This window comes from Diabrotica virgifera, chromosome 7 (assembly GCF_917563875.1).
Source record: "Diabrotica virgifera virgifera chromosome 7, PGI_DIABVI_V3a".
Lineage (NCBI taxonomy): Eukaryota > Metazoa > Arthropoda > Insecta > Coleoptera > Chrysomelidae > Diabrotica > Diabrotica virgifera.
In genome coordinates, this window is record NC_065449.1 from 30097341 (window position 1) to 30115489 (window position 18149).

The window sequence follows — 18149 nt, forward strand, 5'->3', positions numbered from 1 at the left end:
CAGACAGGCGTAAATGGACACCGCCTGAAAATACAGACCACTTTCGTGACATCATTGACCACAATCTGCAACAAATCAACGACGAAACAGAGGTCGAAGTTCTAAACGAAAATATCGTAAATGCGATTAAAGAAGCGGAGAAGTTGTGTTGTCCTAAAAGGAAGAAAAAACATGAAAAAATAAGTCTCAACACTAAAAATCTTATAGAAGAAAGAAGGAGGCTAAGGGACAGGTATAACACAAACTACGCAGAAGTTACTCAACTCAGTAAAACAATAAACAAAGAGATCCGCAAAGACATAAGGCAGCATAACATGAGAGAGGTAACAAAGGTTGTAGAGGAAAATAGAAGTCTGAAAGTTCTAAGACACAACATGTCCACAGGAAAAAAGAACATACATAAGTTAAGAAATAAACAAGACGACATTATGACTGATAAGGAAGAAATAGTGAGAACAGTAGAAGACTTCTACAAACAACTTTATGAAACAAGTGAATCCGATGAAAGGTGCCCTTTGCCAAAAATAGAGAATCAAGGCTCAGAGTTAATGCCGAACATTATTATTGGCGAAAATAAAAATGCGCTTCAAAAGATGAAGAACAATAAATCCCCAGGTGAAGACAAAGTAATGACTGAAAGCACAAAACTAGGAGGAAATAAACTTCTACTGGCACTTGCTAAATTATTTAGTAAATGTCTGTGCGAAGCGATAACACCGACGCAGTGGAACAACACAGAAATCGTCTTACTCCACAAAAAGGGAGATATCAGCGACCTTAGAAACTACCGACCCATTAGCTTGTTGTCACAAATATATAAGCTATTCACAAGAGTTATTACCAATAGACTAGGAAGTAAGTTGGATTTCTATCAGGCAAAAGAGCTAGCAGGTTTTAGAGCAGGATATGGCACAAATGATCATTTCCAAGTAATTAAGAACTTAATAGAAAAGAGTGTTGAATATAACAAGCCATTAGTCCTAATATTAGTTGACTACGAAAAAGCTTTTGACACCATAAGTCATCAAAAAATGTTAAAAGCCTTAACAGAGTGTCGTATAGATCATCGCTATATAAACATGATTAAATACATCTATCAAAATGCGACAGCAAGCGTGAAACTGGCAGATCAAAAGACCAACGCATTTAAAATAAAACGGGGAGTGCGACAGGGAGACACAATTTCGCCAAAATTGTTCACAACATTATTAGAACATATGTTTAAGAACGCAAATCCGAGTGAAAAAGGAATTAATATCAACGGAGAAATACTTAGTCATTTGAGATTCGCTGACGATATTGTTCTTTTTGCTGACAGCATCGATGATGCAGTATCGCAACTGGAGAAACTATACCTAGCTTCCTTACAAGTTGGATTAAAAATCAACCATACAAAAACTCATATCATGACAAATCTTGTGTTAAGCGAAAAGATTTCAGTAAATGGCATGCCTATTGAAGAAGCCACCTCTTATAAGTACTTAGGGCATGAGATACGCATAGGAAGAGATAATCAAACGTGCGAACTAAGCCGCCGCATAGGCGGCGCCGGCACTTGGGTGGCATTCGGAAAGCTGAACTGTGTCCTTAAGTCAGAACTACCTATGTGTCTCAAAAGAAAAGTCTTTGATCAGTGTGTGTTGCCAGTACTTACATAATATGGTGCAGAAACTTTAACAATAACCAAGAAAGTAAGAAATAAAATTTGTGTTACCCAAAGAGCCATGGAACGCTCAATATTAGGCATTTCTCGTCGGGATCGAATTACGAACATTGAGATAAGACGAAGAACAGAAGTGACGGATGCCATAGAAAGAATTATGACCCTAAAGTGGAACTGGGCTGGACACATAGCTAGAATGTCGGATAACAGATTGACACAGCGAATAATACACTGGAGACCAAGACAAGAAGCATATCGAAGTAGAGGTCGTCCGCCAACCAGATGGTCTGATGACATCAAACGGATCGACAGAAACTGGATGCAGACAGCACAGGACAGAAATGCATGGAGAAGACTGAGGGAGATCTATTTCCAGCAGTGGATAGATCCGGATTGAATGATGATGATGAGGGCCCATTTTTCAATTCAGTCAGGTTGACAGAATCGAAAACTGTATTTCAATCAAATGAGTATATACACATATCGTCGCATATAGGGGGTGCGCCACTAGCGAGAACTTTCTCTGATATTTTGACTCGTTTTGACACATTTTAGATTTAAGGTGTTTATGTAAAATCCGTTTGTGTAAAATGAGTTTATTTATTTACAACTGTTATTTTTATTCAAAATTTTATATAATTTAAAATTAATTTTGAAGTAATTTTTACCAAATCTTAATTATTTTATAGAGGAATGGGTCAGTAAGAAAAAAACTGAAGTAACCAATACCAAACAAATCGAAACCCGAGTCAAGAGACAAGTTGTATTAGAAGATGGAAAAGTCGTTGAAGATTCTGGACCTATGGTCACCACTAACACTACAGAGGATACCGAAACCCAGGAGCATCACCAAACAGAGGTAAGACAAATATATCTACTTTGCTTTAACCGTTATTAATATTAATATTAATACTATTAGTTGTGTTGGTGTATTAAATTATTTCATTGCTTGTATCAATACATTTGCGAGCGTGTCTGCAATTGTAGACACATGTGTAGGGATAGGTCTGCTATTGCAGACGATTTGTGTACCACCGAAAATATGACGTACGTTATTGAAGACAAAATGTCCATAAAAAATAAATAAAATGTAAAGCTTGGTGTCCCTATATATCCAGTTTCTTGTCAGGGAAGTGTCCCATGATACGATACATGAAAGCATTTTATTTGACCTTGATTCCACCAAGCTCCTCCACCAAAAAATGGTGATGTTCTGAGTAGGTCAAAAATACCAAGTGTCCGTGAATGACCCGTGTTGAGCTGCCCCCCCCCCACTTGCAAAAATTAAAAAACAAATAGCCCTGATTTATGAGCTATTTATGAGCTCTCATATTCCGCAAACTAAAAATTTTGAGCTCGTTCCACTGAGCAGGAATTTAATACCCTAGTGGGGGGGGGGGGCTGAGTCAGCCCTCCCCCCACTACTTAAAAATAGGAATATTGAATCGGTTTTTGCGGCAGAATTACGAGCTATTTATGAGCTCTTGAAATTATATAGTTTTGATTTTTGAGCTCATCCCCTTCACCCCCAAACAACCCTTTAATTGATTTAACTTAAGAGAAAGATGCTGAGAAAACTTAAAATATATCGTATTGCGGATATAATTCCTATAGCTTATATACTCTAAGAATAAACTATTAAATCAAGGGCATTTCGATTATTGAGCTACAACCCCTTCGCAAGAAAACCACCCTATCTTCCCGGCTTAAGAGAAAGTTGTACTTAAAATGCGTTAAACTAATTATTTGGCGACTACATATCATTTAATAATTTATAAGCTTCCAAATTACGCGCATTTAGATCAGTAAATTGCAATTTATTTTGTATAATGCAGTCACTGAAGGTAAAAATCAACGATTACCTTCAATTTCGGTGAACCTTCATCGATTTTCACAAAAATTGGTCAGTGGTTAGAGGATACGTCAAGAACCAAAGGTGACATGGTACCACCTTGCGCCTTTACCCTGAGGGTGGATACCGCCCCTTCTCGGGGGTGAAAATTATTTTATAAAAAATAACTGCACAAATCAATAAAAGAACAAATTAAAAGCAAAATTTATTATATAAAGTTAATAAAATAAGTCAATACTTTTTAAGTTATTAAAGATCAAAGATTTTAATTATTTGTGAAAAAAATGCATGTTTTGAAGAGGTTTTTTCTAAATCACTGAAAAACTGTAAGTTTTTACAAAAAAGTTAATAGTAGTTTAATTCGTATAGCTTATATTCTAAGAATAAACTCTTAAATCACGCACCTTTCGATTATATAGCTACAACCCCTTCGCAAGAAAACGACCCCATTTTCCCGGCTTAAGAGAGAGTTGTTCTTAAAATAATTTAAATTGATTATTTGGCGACTACATATCGTTTAATAATTTATTAGCTTGCAAAATGTACGCATCTCAATTATTGAATTGCCATTTTCTTTCTATAGTGCAGTCACTGAAGGTAAAAATCAACTATTACCTTCGATTTCGGTAAATCTCCATTTATTTTCCCGAATTGACAATAACAACTTGGGGTTTTAGCCTGGGGTATATGTCACCCCTTCTCGGGAGTGAAAATTACTTCATTAAAAATAACACCACAAATCGAGAGAGGGACAAATTTTAAGCAAAATTTGTTATATAATGTGATTAAAATAAATCAATATTTTTTGAGTTATTAAAGATCAAATATTTTAATTTTTGGAAAGAAAATGCATGAGCGATTTTTCATAAATGACTCAAAAACTGTAAGTTTTTACAAAAAAGTTTTCATCACTAAAATTGAAGCTAATAAAAAATATAATAAATTGCTTACTTGAAAAACCTTTAATGTTAATTTAAAGTAAGTTATTGGTAATTAAATGTATATTTTTTTCCGCGACTGTTCAAATCTAAGGGTTCAAGCTTAAATAACGGGAAAAAGATGCATTTTATAACACTTAGGTACTAAATACTTGTCAAAGTACTTAGAAATACCCATCAAAAATAAGATCCAGAAAAAGTTGATAGTATCAAAATCCGCTCACGAATTTTCGTGAAAATGAATGGAGATTTACCGAAATCGAAGGTCATAGTTGATTTTTACCTTCAGTGACTGCACTATAGAAAGAAAATGGCAATTCAATAATTGAGATGCGTATATTTTGCGAGCTCATAAATTATTAAGCAATATATAGTCGACAAATAATTAATTTAAATTATTTTAAGTACAACCCTCTCTTAAGCCGGGAATATGGGATGGTTTTCTTGCGAAGGGGTTGTAGTTCAATAATCGAAAGGCGCGTGATTTTAGAGTTTATTCTTAGAATATAAGCTATACGAATTAAACTACTATTAACTTTTTTGTAAAAACTTACAGTTTTTCAGTGACTTACAAAAAACCTCTTCAAAACATGCATTTTTTTCACAAATAATTAAAATCTTTGATCTTTCATAATTTAAAAAGTATTGACTTATTTTATTAACTTTATATAATAAATTTTGCTTTTAATTTGTTCTTTTATTGATTTGTGCAATTATTTTTTATAAAATAATTTTCACCCCCGAGAAGGAGCGGTATCCACCCTCAGGGTAAAGGCGCAAGGTGGTACCATGTCACCTTTGTTTCTTGACGTATCCTCTAACCACTGACCAATTTTCGTGAAAATGGATGAAGGTTCACCGAAATTGAAGGTAATCGTTGATTTTTACCTTCAGTGACTGCATTATACAAAATAAATTGCAATTTACTGATCTAAATGCGCGTAATTTGGAAGCTTATAAATTATTAAATGATATGTAGTCGCCAAATAATTAGTTTAACGCATTTTAAGTACAACTTTCTCTTAAGCCGGGAAGATAGGGTGGTTTTCTTGCGAAGGGGTTGTAGCTCAATAATCGAAATGCCCTTGATTTAATAGTTTATTCTTAGAGTATATAAGCTATAGGAATTATATCCGCAATACGATATATTTTAAGTTTTCTCAGCATCTTTCTCTTAAGTTAAATCAATTAAAGGGTTGTTTGGGGGTGAAGGGGATGAGCTCAAAAATCGAAACTACATATTTTCAAGAGCTCATAAATAGCTCGTAATTCTGCCGCAAAAACCGATTCAATATTCCTATTTTTAAGTAGTGGGGGGGGCTGACTCAGGCCCCCCCACTAGTGTATTAAATTCCTGCTCAGTGGAACGAGCTCAAAATTTTTAGTTTGCGGAATATGAGAGCTCATAAATAGCTCATAAATCAGGGCTATTTGTTTTTTAATTTTTGCAAGTGGGGGGGGGGGGGCAGCTCAACACGGGTCCGTGAATGCGTTAACAATAATTCTCGGTTTATATTGTTGTCATATGCGTTTCCGAAGTTTATGAAGAGATGATGTGTGTCGATGTTAGGATCTGTCATAAAACAAATAGCTGGTCTATTTTTGACTTTTGTCTGTAGAAGCCACATTGGTATTTGCCAACAATTTTTTTAGCGTATGGTCTAAGCCTTCGTAAAAGACGTTGTACATTATTTGGTATGACGAGTTCAACAGCGTGATTTTATGGTTGTGTCGACATTCTAATTGGTCTTCTTTTTATGTATTGGGAAACATAAATATATGCCATTGTACAAAATCTACGAAGTCGAAATATGATACTGAGGTGCTAAAATCTGAAATTGCTATGCTAGAGATAGTTCTTTTTCATAAAGTGCCTATCCGTTCCGGATTTTGGCGATCATCATGGCTATCTTGACTTTGTTTACCGCAGCGCGGAACAGTTCAGTGGTAGTCGTGTTATACCACTTTCGTAAATTTTGAAGCTAGGAAATGCCTTCTTCCCTGTCCCCTTTTACCATTTACCTTCCCTTGGAGAATCAGTTGGAGAAGGCCGTAACGTTCTTAAATTCTCATTACGTGTCCTAGATATTCTAATGATTTTGTTTTGATGGTTGTGAGGATTTCACACTCTTTTCCCATTCTACGCAGGACTTAAACATTAGCAATTCGGTCAACCCAGGATTTAAGTAAGAGGCGCCTATAACACCACATTTCGAAAGCTTCGAGCCGATTTATAGATGCAGCAGTTAGTGTCCACGCTTCCATTCCGTAGAGCAGAACTGTGAATATGTAGCATTTCAACAGACGGTATTTTGTTTTTAATGATATGTCCCGACTGTTAAAAATAGGTCTCATTATCATAAATATTTATACAGGGTGTAAAATGTAATGTCTATTTTAAATAAACTACATACATTCTTCTTTTTTTTTTGTCAATTAAATCAATAAAAAAATTGTATACCCTGTATAAATAATTATGACAATTTGTACATTACTGAATAGATAATTAAATACTCTTTCAAATGAGCTACCACACGATCCCTATTCAATATTTAATAAGGTGTTGGAGACGTGGAAGAGAGGAGGTTGACAAATGACAGATGTACGTATCTTAAAAATGTGTCCCCCTTAGAACAAAAATCGACCTGTTTCGGCATTTTCTTAAAATCTAATAACTACTGCCAAATATCGAGGTGGACTCTTTTCTCTTTGGTCCACGCTGTATAATTTTTAAAAACTTTCTTATTCATTCAAGCTATTTTTCTTAGTGAATGTGTTTTGTTTTAGTAGTAAATCTTAATTTTTATTATTACGTATGACTGCATAAAATATTTTTGTACGAGTCTATATTTCATAAAAAATTTACTTCCATTTCATATAAAAAAATCTTGCTGTCGATTATAAAGTTAAAGGTCAACAGAGAGTTAAAAGATTGATATGGGTTAATTTTTTTTTACAATGATATAGTAGTTTGACGTTTCGATATTAAAATAGATATATCGCCATTAAAAAGCCTTGGAGAATATATAATTAATAATATTGTTTTTATTTTTTAGTTGCGAAAGTTGGGGGACGACGAAGTCGATGGAATAAAAGCCCTCAACGATGGGGGTGAAAATCGGATGGCCGTTGCCGGTCAATCGAACTGGGTTGCTGTACCCAATCCCGATGGTATCGTCAGAGAGGTTAAGGAACGTAAAATTATATCCAGAGAAGAAACAGAAGAAGTCAAAGAGACGGAAGATGTCCAACATTATGGAGATATAACTGACGAAGTAAGTTACTATATTTCTATATATTCTGAATTATTCATTATTGAATGTTTTTTAAAGATACATTTTAGCTTTGCTGCTTTTTTATCTTTCGTATCTTTATCCAAATATAATATACAAATAACAGTGCAGAACTTATCATGAGTAATACTCTAAGCCCAGTGTTATCAGATATTTTTATGAATCTAGATAGAAAAAACAACAGCTTGTACAGCAAACAATAACTTCGTCCTCTTCTTTTTCTTTTATATAGGCAGTACTGCCTGTTTTTCTTCAACGGTGCCTTTCATTCTGTCCCTAAATTGTCATTCCATCTTTTCCTTGGGCGTCCCATACTTCTTCTGGCTAACAGTGACTTGTCCCTGGCTATTCTTACTATCCTTGAATCAGACATCCTGTTTATGTCTTGATTCCACTCTTCTTTTCTGTTCTTTCCATACATCCAATGGCACTACAACCCAAATCGAGCCTTGGCCTCCTTCAACAAGCTTCTCCAATCATTTCGATTTACCGCTGTTCTTTTCCATGAACGCGTTCCCAGAAAGTTCCTGGAATCCTCATCAACTTCGTCTTCCCATCTCTATTTAGGTCTTCCAACAAGTATTTTTCCCTGCATTCTTGCATTTAGCAATTTTCTGGGGATTCTATTCTCATGCATGCGGACCACGTGCCCTGCCCACCGTAATCTCTGCAGTTTAGTGTATTGTGCTAGAGTTGGTTCGCTATATTGCTCGTATATTTCTCTATTATACCTAATTCGCCAGTTGTCATTTTCACTTATTGGGCCCAGTATCCTACGTAATATTTTTCTTTCAAACACATCTAATGCAGTGGCAGATTTCTGTGTCACCACCCATGTTTCACAGCCATAACTTACTATGGACCTGATTATTGTTTTATAGACCCGGAGTTTTGTTTTACGGTGTACGTCTCGCGATTTGAATATGTGGCCCATCGCGAAATAAGCTTTATTTGTCAGCACAAGCCTTCTATTTATTTCCGGTTCTTCTTCATTGCTTGCTACCAGATTCATTCCTAGGTACGTGAATCTATTCACATGTTCTATATCGTCAATAAAGTGTTGTTGCGCCGGTCTATTTGATCTGGTTTGTATGAGTAGTTTTGTTTTATTTGTGTTTATTGCTAGCCCTACTGATTCTGCACTCTGTTTCAACTCAGCGTTCATTGTTCTGCTCATTATGTTTATATCATCTGCGTATGCTGCTAATTGGGTAGATTTGTTTGTGAGTATGTTATTTCCGCTCACCGTCAACCGTCTAGTTACATATTCAAGAACAAGAATAAAAAGCGTTGGAGCCAGTCCGTCGCCTTGTTTCAGTCCTTGCGTTATCGTAAACGCATCAGTGATCTGTCCTTAAAAACATACCTGTGCTCCTGTTTCTGTCATTGTCATTTGTATATTGCCGTTTGGACCTCCTCTAGCGTTGGGGGTCTAGTTAATTCATTTTCATCTCCATCTTCCCCCAGCTCTTGTTGTTGTACCTCCTGCCGTGCCTGCTGCTGCCTCTGTTGTTGTGATGGTGGTTGTGCCCCTTTGTTTAATACTTCCTTAAAATATGTCATCCAGGTTATCGCTAATGATTTCACCCTTCTTATTTTTGCAGAGGCTAGTCTTCGGTTTGTATCCCTGTCTTAAATGTTTGATAAATTAGTATGCACTACGTGTTTCGTTTTATCTAAACTCCCGCTCTATGTTTATTATCCGTTGGTTTGCGTACTTTTTTTTTCTGCCTGCACAGTTTATATGCTCTTCGTCTTTTGTTCTCAAATTCTGTTTTTCTCTCTCTAGTACGTATGAGTATGTAATTTTTATGTGCTTCATTTCTTTCCTGTATAGCTTGTTTGCATTCTTCATCGAACCATGTTTCTTCTCTCCGTTGTGTCTTTGTTCCTAGGACTTCTTTCGCTGTGTTTAGTATGATACTGCTTAGGGTGTTTCATTTATTTTCTATTGTGGAGTCTGCTCTGATTTCTTCTAGTAATTTTTCATCCACTGTTCTCTCAAATCTTTCTTGTACCTCAGAGACTTTTAGGTCATCTAAGTTTAGTTTTTCTTGTGTTGGATATTTTTCCTTTACCTGTCGACTGATTTTGCATCTAAACCGTGTCTGTACTAGTAGATGGTCTGAGTCACAGCTTGCGCCACGTCTGCTTTTTACATCTAATATACTCGTCGCCCTTCTGTTTTCAGAAAGTATATGGTCTATTTGATTTATTGTGTTTTCGTCAGGTGATATCCAAGTGCCCTTATCTATGTCCCGATGTGGGAAGCATGTCGAACTGATAATCATATTCTTTCCAGCTGCGAAATCTATTAGAAACTGACCATTCTCATTTGTGTCTCTATGCCAACTATGTTTCCCTATTACCCCTATGTACTCTTCTTCTTTTTCGATCTTGGCGTTTGTGTCGCCTATTACCATTTTAATGTCGTTTCTTGATATTGAGTCATAGATTCGTTCTAGATCTTGATAAAAGGCTACCTTAGTGTCTTCTTCCTGTTCATTTTTGGGTCAGTGTACATTTATAAGGGTTATGTTAAAGAAATGCGTTTTTATCCTAAGCTTGCAGATTCTTTCATTGATGGCTTGAAAATCTGTTATTAGGTGCTTCATTTTATTATCTACGATAAAGGCTACTCCAAATTCTTTATTTCCTTCATCTTTACCGCCATACAGTATAGTGTGTGTTTAAGTGTCCCGGATACCTTTTCCCAACCATTTAGTTTCTTGTGCTGCAGTGATTTCTATTTTATATCTTTTCAGTTCGTGCAGAAGGATCCTCTGTGCTCCTGGTCTAGTTAGCGTTCTGACATTCCATGTTCCCAGCATAAATTCCATATTTCGTTGCCAAAGTCGTCGTCTTGATATTCGTCCATTCCGAGGCCTATCTGAAGGTTTCGTAGTAGTACTTTTTTACAAGAATAGGTTACTGGCCTATCGCCAAACCCCCTTTTCGGAGGACCATTTCTCTCTTCCTCGTCAGCCCTGACCCTACTTTCCACTGGGGTTGGTTACCCAATCTCCGGTAAGGTTGCTCAGGTTCTCCGGATGCAATCCCGTGCACTCTGACCGTGCAGCCCAAGCCGCACTTCGTGGAGGTGAGGATAGGAATTGAGTAGGAGAGGCTAGAGATGCTAACTGGAAACAGCATCATGTATTGCGCTTCACTACCCCATTTGAACCCCATTTCTGTTCTTTACCCAGGTATTAATATTGTCTACACCACGTATGCTTCTGACTTCCTCACTTCTTACCCTGTCCTGTAGTCTTTTTCCAGCAATTTCCAGATGTCTTTGTGTTCTGTTTGTATTTGGTCTTATTTCGGCCGTGTAAGTCATAACTGGCCTACTAACTGACATATATTCGGGCCTTTGTTTCCACTCTTAGGTGTTTGCTTTTTCAAATTGTGTCATGTAGGAATCCGGCCGATCAACTGGCTTTAATTATTTGGTACTTTACCTCTTCTTCGGCTTCGATATTGTTGTCAGATAATAGATTAATTCCTAGGTATTTGAAAGTCATTATTTGTTGCATAATTTGATTGTCTAACTCCAATTTGCATCTTATTGGTTCTTTGGACTTTACTAAGCTTTTTGTTTTTTTGGGATGATATGTGCTAATATCAGCCCAAACAATAACTTAAACAAATATATTTAGAACAAAAGTCAAAAGGAAAAGCACTTACACAACAATGTATACAAACTTACATGAAGTCACTGCCCAAAAACGTGCATCGATCAATCTCGTAGAGCTTTTACCAAACGTATAGCAGAACACAAAAGGCCTTTCCTAATTCTTCTTACAGTACCGTCTCCTATCGGAGGTTGGCTACCATCACAGCAATCTTAACTTTGTTGGCTGCAGTTCTGAACAACTGTATTGAACTGCACCCATACCACTCCCTTAAATTTCGCAACCAGGAAATCCTCCTACGTCCCACATTTCTCTTTCCCGGGATTTTTCCTTGGATGATGAGTCTTAGCAGAGAGTACTTTCCTCCTCTCATTATGTGGCCTAGATATTCCAGTTTTTTCATTTGTTTTTAATTCATTCGAATTCCTTCCCCATCTTCAGCAGAACATCTTGATTTGTTACTCTTTCTGTCCATGGTATTTTCCACATTCTCCTGTAACACCACATCTCGAATGCCTCAATGTTTTTGATGTTTATCTTTTTTAGCGTCCAAGCTTCCATGTACCTTAACATTCTTGTTCTTAAGTTTATATTTATGTCCCAGCTGCATAGGAACTTTTTCATTTTGACAAACGATTGTCTCGCTATCTCTATTCGCCTCTTCACCTTCTAGACTAGATCATAATAATCCGTTTAATGACCAGTTTTAAATTCTACATTTATACAAAAATCCAGTTCTCGCCTCCTCAACTTAAATACCTTAAAGGCTTTAGTAAAAATACATCACTTGAGAAAAGCACCCTGCCGAAACTGCTGTACTGAAAATAAATTGTAAGAAAGTTTGTGAAAGTATAGAAAATAAAAGTTTTTAGTGTTTTATTGGTTTGTATTTATTTTTGGAATGTTTTAATTATCAGTAGTAATTGCACAAGAGCTCTGAAATTATTGAATTTTTCCCGAGTGACACGAAATTATGTCAAAGTGTTACGAGAGCAAAAGTTCTATATTAATTTCAGAGGTCGAGTGCAATTTGTTGCGATTATTTCATGAATAAAACTGTTCAAAACCAAAATTTTATTGTAATTGATTTATGTAAGTACCATTAAACACACAGTTTTTATAAATATTTGACGATTGAAAGTCATCACTTTTATAATTTTTAAAACATTAATTGTCATTAATGTCACTGAATGTATTTTTTCGTAGCAACGAAGGGCATCTGACGTAATATACTTAACGACGGGAGATTATCAAAAATTATCGATTTAATTCAGATTTCTGTAGCTTTCTATTGGTCAGAATCTCCTATGAATGAAATAATCACTGATATCTCCTAGCTCCCTATTTAGCACCTACAGGTACCTACTATATTTATTTTCTATTAACTCTTCTACTTCATTAATTTTATAAAATATTGTAGATTGAAAAACTACCAAATGGTTTTTTAATTGGACAGCAATGTACCCAGAAGGTTACAAAAGCTGATATAATTTGATTTATGGAATTGAATTAGGTGTGGTTTTGAGGAACACTCCACACTTTAGAAATACATTAGTCAGCCACAAGGCAAATAAAAGGTGGTAAACGTGTTAAGTCGGTAATTTCAATACAAAGCGAAGATTCCTGACCTATCATGAATGAAAACGTGATAGTATTTAACCATTTTTTGTCTTGCTTACGTAATAGTTGGTAATGTTGGTATGCCATGCCAACAATTCGAGAAGAAACTTGTAGTTTGTTACTTAGTTGGAACTGTGTGCTATGTGATTTGTGGACAATTATCGTTCTCGTCTTCGGAATAGTTTCAGTCAATTTGAAGATCGGAGTATTTCTTAGAGACAAAGAAGACATGAACTTCAAACTTACGAACTGAATTTGCAATATCTTTAATTTGAAAGTTAACATAAGAAAAGGTAGAAAATTTATACAGATACAAACTAAAAATTTTAATAGACTACACATTTTTGAGCTTTAAGAATAAAACACTAAAAACTTTTGTTTAAGCAAATATATTAAGAACAAGAGTCAAAAATCTTACAAGACCCTTACACAGTGGTGTATACAAACTTACATGTAGTGACTACCCAAAAACTTACATCGGCCAAACTGGTAGAACTTTTAACAAACGTATAGCACAACACAAAAGAGCTTTCAATAATCAGAAATCATATTCAGATACCTACGGGGGTCCTACAGCCTCTGCCGCATCCCGCATTTCCATCTCCACCTTTTTCGGTCGGTCCCTTCTTCCTCATTTATGGCTCTATCTCTCACTATTCCTCTGATCCCTTCTCTCCATTCCAGTGCTGGTCTTCCTCTCCTTCTTCCATTCCATGGAACATAGTTTAAGACCTATTTTGGCCATAGTTCATCGTTCATGCGCATTACATGCCCGTACCATAAAAGCTGTTTGGATTCTATTGTATCTACGGTATTGTAGATCCTTCCTGTTCTTCTCCTTATTTCTTCATTTGGGATGCAATCAAGTTTAGATATCCGACACGCTCTTCTTATATAGTCCATTTCTACTACTTCCAGTTTTTTCTTCTCATTCATTGTCATGTGCCAACATTCAGATCCGTACTTCAAAATTGTTCTACAACCGACCTGTAGATTGTCATTTTGGTTTGTAAAATAATTTTAGTAGAGAAAGCACTGGAATATAATAAACCTACATTTATGTGCTTTATAGATCTGACTAAGGCCTTCGATTATATAGGATTGGAAGATGTGCTAAGATTGCTGAAGGAAAAAAATCAGCCCAACAAAATGATAAGGACAACTAAAGACATTAATACGAAGAACAAAACCAAAATAAAAGTCGAGAATGAACTAACATCGGAAGTAGAAATCAACTCGGGAATCAGACAAGGGGATAGCTTGAGACCATTGCCTTTTAATTTAGTAATGGACCAAATCATAGAAAACATTAAAGGTACTGGAAAAGGATATAAGATGGCAGAAAAACAAATAAAAATTCTCTGTTATGCTGACATTTTTTCAACAAAATAACCACGCTCTTAGACGGTTTTTCGAAAATAACTCAAATAGTACGTATTTTGTCAAAAAAAATTCTGAGCAAAAATATAGCCTGTAAAAAATTTAAAAAAATGATGTATATATCACGTTTCTATACCTAGTAGAAGCAGAGTTATAGCTAATTAAAAATATAGGTTCATATTCGTCAAATTCCAAATGGAATATTTTAACGTGAAATAACTAAAAGTGAAGCACATTTCGGGGAAAACTCATTAGAACTTATTTAAAGTGTTTATAAAAAGCTTCATTTTTGTTTTATAAAAAAAATTGTAGCATCAAAAGTAAACAAGTTAGGTACGCTCAAAATAAAGTGAGTCCCTTTTTTTTGGTAAAAAAATCTGGAAAATCACCCCCTAATTAGTATCTCAAATGAACTTAATCGTTACGACTTCACAAGTTTCTTTACTCGTGTATGTATTGTTTATATGATCTGTAAGTATCATCGGTTCAAAGTCCTTATTTTTGAAAGGGCTGTAGTTAAAAGGGGTTGACTGAGTCACTGATCACGAATGTATGCAAATTTAGAAACACCAAATCTTAATCAATTTTGTCTAACAGAAAAACAAAAAAATACATGATATTCAGAAAAGCAATGCTAATTTTTTTGTCTTTAGAAATTTTTGGTATCTCTAACAATTTTTAAGTTATTTTGAAAAAAACATATTTTCAAAATTAAAATTTTTAAAAATTTTACTTTGAAACCAATTTTTTTCAAAAATAAGCACTTTGAATCGATGAAACTTACAGATGATATAAACACAACATAAGTAAAATAAGATGTGGAGCGGTAACGATTACTTTCATTTAAGTTGCTAATTAGGGCGTGGTCTTCCCGATTTTTTTTTTGCCAAAACAAAAGGGACCAACTTTATTTTGAGCGTAACTTGCTTAAATTTAATGCTAGAAACTTTTTATAAAAACAGAAAAAAAAATTTTTAAACACTTTAAAAAAGTTCAAATGCGTTTTCCCCAAAAACTGCTTGATTTTTTGGATATTTCACTTCGAAATATTCTATTTGAAATTTGTTGAATATAAATCTATTTTTCATTGGCTATAACTCTGGTTCTACGAGGTACACAGACCTAAAGCGTACACTATTTTTTTAACTTTTTTTCAGGCTATATTTTTGCTAAGAACGTTTTTTTCGACAAAATACTTACTTTTTGAGTTATTTGCGAGAAACTGTCTAAAAATGTAATTATTTTGTTGAAAAATAAACATATTCACTCGCAAACAATTCGAAAAGTGTTGACTTGGCGAAAAAGCTCTATAGAACAAAAGTTACTTAAAATTAGTCAGTTTATCCATTTCCGGACTTATTTTTGACATATATTTTTTCACCCCCAAGAGGGGTGAAGAGGCCCCCAGGGCAAAAGCACACATCGGCACAATATCACTTTTTTTCTTTGACATGTACATAAGCTATGCGTGTGCCAAATTTCATGTCAATCCAAGCAGTTCTTTAAAATTTAGAGCAAAAACCGTGAAAGAATGTACTATTATACAGGGTGTAACAAAAATACAGGTCATAAATTAAACCACATATTCTGGGACCCAAAATAGTTCGATTCAATCTAACTTACCTTAGTACAAATATGCCTACAAAAAAAGTTATAGCCCTTTGAAGTTACAAAATGAAAATTGATTTGTTCCAATATATCGAAAACTATTATAGATTTTTTATCGAAAATGGCCATGTGGCATTCTTATGGCAGGAACATCTTAAAAGGAAATTATAGTAAAATTTGTGCACCCCATAAAAAATTTATGGGGGTTTTGTTCCTTTAAACCCCCCCAAACTTTTATGTACGCTCCAATTAAATTATTGTTGTGGTAACATTAGTTAAACACAATGTTTTTAAAACTTTTTTGCCTCTTAGTCTTTTTTCGATAAGACACCTCTTATCGAGATACGGCTTCTTTTCTAATATAGTTCAAAAATATCTCAAACTGTAATTTATAAATAAATGTTCGTATTACCAACAGGTCTCTTGTCAGTATACAAATATGTGGTGGATTTGACAAATATTCAAAATATCTCGATAAAAACTAGCTTTTCGAAAAAGTACTAAGAGGAAAAAAAGTTTTAAAAATATTGTGTTTAGCTAATGGTGCCACAATAATAATTTAATTGGAACGTACGCAAAAGTTTGGGGGGGTTCAAGGGAACAAAAACCCCATAAAATTTTTATGGGGTTCACAAATTTCACTATAATTTATTTTTAAGATGTTCCTGCCATAAGAATACCACATGTCCATTTTCATTAAAAAATCTATAATAGTTTTCGATATATCGGAAAAAATCGATTTTCATTTTGTAACTTCAAAGGGCTATAACTTTTTTTGTATGCATATTTGTACTAAGGTAAGTTAGGTTCAATAAAACTATTTTTGGTCCCAGAATATGTGATTTAATTTATGACCTGTATTTTTGTTACACCCTGTATATTTTAATATTAAACTGGAAATACATGGGCATAAAGTATAGTAGGAAAGTAAAGTAGAAGGAAGGGTCGAAAACCAAAACTGGTGGAAACATATTTACATGTGCGCTCTATATATAGTATGACAGCTATGGAGACAGCAGGCTAACAATATTTAGATTATCACCTCGCTTCGGCAAGGGCTCAAGAAATGACCCGTGTTGAGCTGCCCCCCCCACTTGCAAAAATTAAAAAACAAATAGCCCTGATTTATGAGCTATTTATGAGCTCTCATATTCCGCAAACTAAAAATTTTGAGCTCGTTCCACTGAGCAGGAATTTAATACCCTAGTGGGGGGGGGGCTGAGTCAGCCCCCCCCCCCACTACTTAAAAATAGGAATATTGAATCGGTTTTTGCGGCAGAATTACGAGCTATTTATGAGCTCTTGAAATTATATAGTTTCGATTTTTGAGCTCATCCCCTTCACCCCCAAACAACCCTTTAATTGATTTAACTTAAGAGAAAGATGCTGAGAAAACTTAAAATATATCGTATTGCGAATATAATTCCTATAGCTTATATACTCTAAGAATAAACTATTAAATCAAGAGCATTTCGATTATTGAGCTACAACCCCTTCGCCAGAAAACCACCCTATCTTCCTGGCTTAAGAGAAAGTTGTATTTAAAATGCGTTAAACTAATTATTTGGCGACTACATATCATTTAATAATTTATAAGCTTCCAAATTACGCGCATTTAGATCAGTAAATTGCAATTTATTTTGTATAGTGCAGTCACTGAAGGTAACAATCAACGATTACCTTCAATTTCGGTGAACCTTCATCGATTTTCACGAAAATTGGTCAGTGGTTAGAGGATACGTCAAGAAACAAAGGTGACATGGTACCACCTTGCGCCTTTACCCTGAGGGTGGATACCGCCCCTTCTCGGGGGTGAAAATTATTTTATAAAAAATAAATGCACAAATCAATAAAAGAACAAATTAAAAGCAAAATTTATTATATAAAGTTAATAAAATAAGTCAATACTTTTTAAGTTATTAAAGATCAAAGATTTTAATTATTTGTGAAAAAAATGCATGTTTTGAAAAGGTTATTTGTAAATCACTGAAAAACTTTAAGTTTTTACAAAAAAGTTAATAGTAGTTTAATTCGTATAGCTTATATTCTAAGAATAAACTCTTAAATCACGCGTCTTTCGATTATAGAGCTACAACCCCTTCGCAAGAAAACGACCACATATTCCCGGCTTAAGAGAGAGTAGTTCTTAAAATAATTTAA

General features: G+C 34.8%; 1 protein-coding gene across 4 annotated transcripts in view; it reads left to right on the forward strand.

Annotated features, from left to right (window-relative positions):
- LOC114328063 (serine/arginine repetitive matrix protein 1) overlaps positions 1-18149 on the forward strand; it is a 404720-nt gene that overhangs the window by 232709 nt on the left and 153862 nt on the right. For all 4 annotated transcript variants that reach the window (XM_050656312.1, XM_050656313.1, XM_050656311.1 and 1 more), the window contains 2 exons: positions 2353-2522; positions 7510-7728. In XM_050656312.1, the coding sequence (XP_050512269.1) occupies positions 2353-2522; positions 7510-7728 (389 nt within the window). The remainder of the gene's footprint in view (positions 1-2352; positions 2523-7509; positions 7729-18149) is intronic.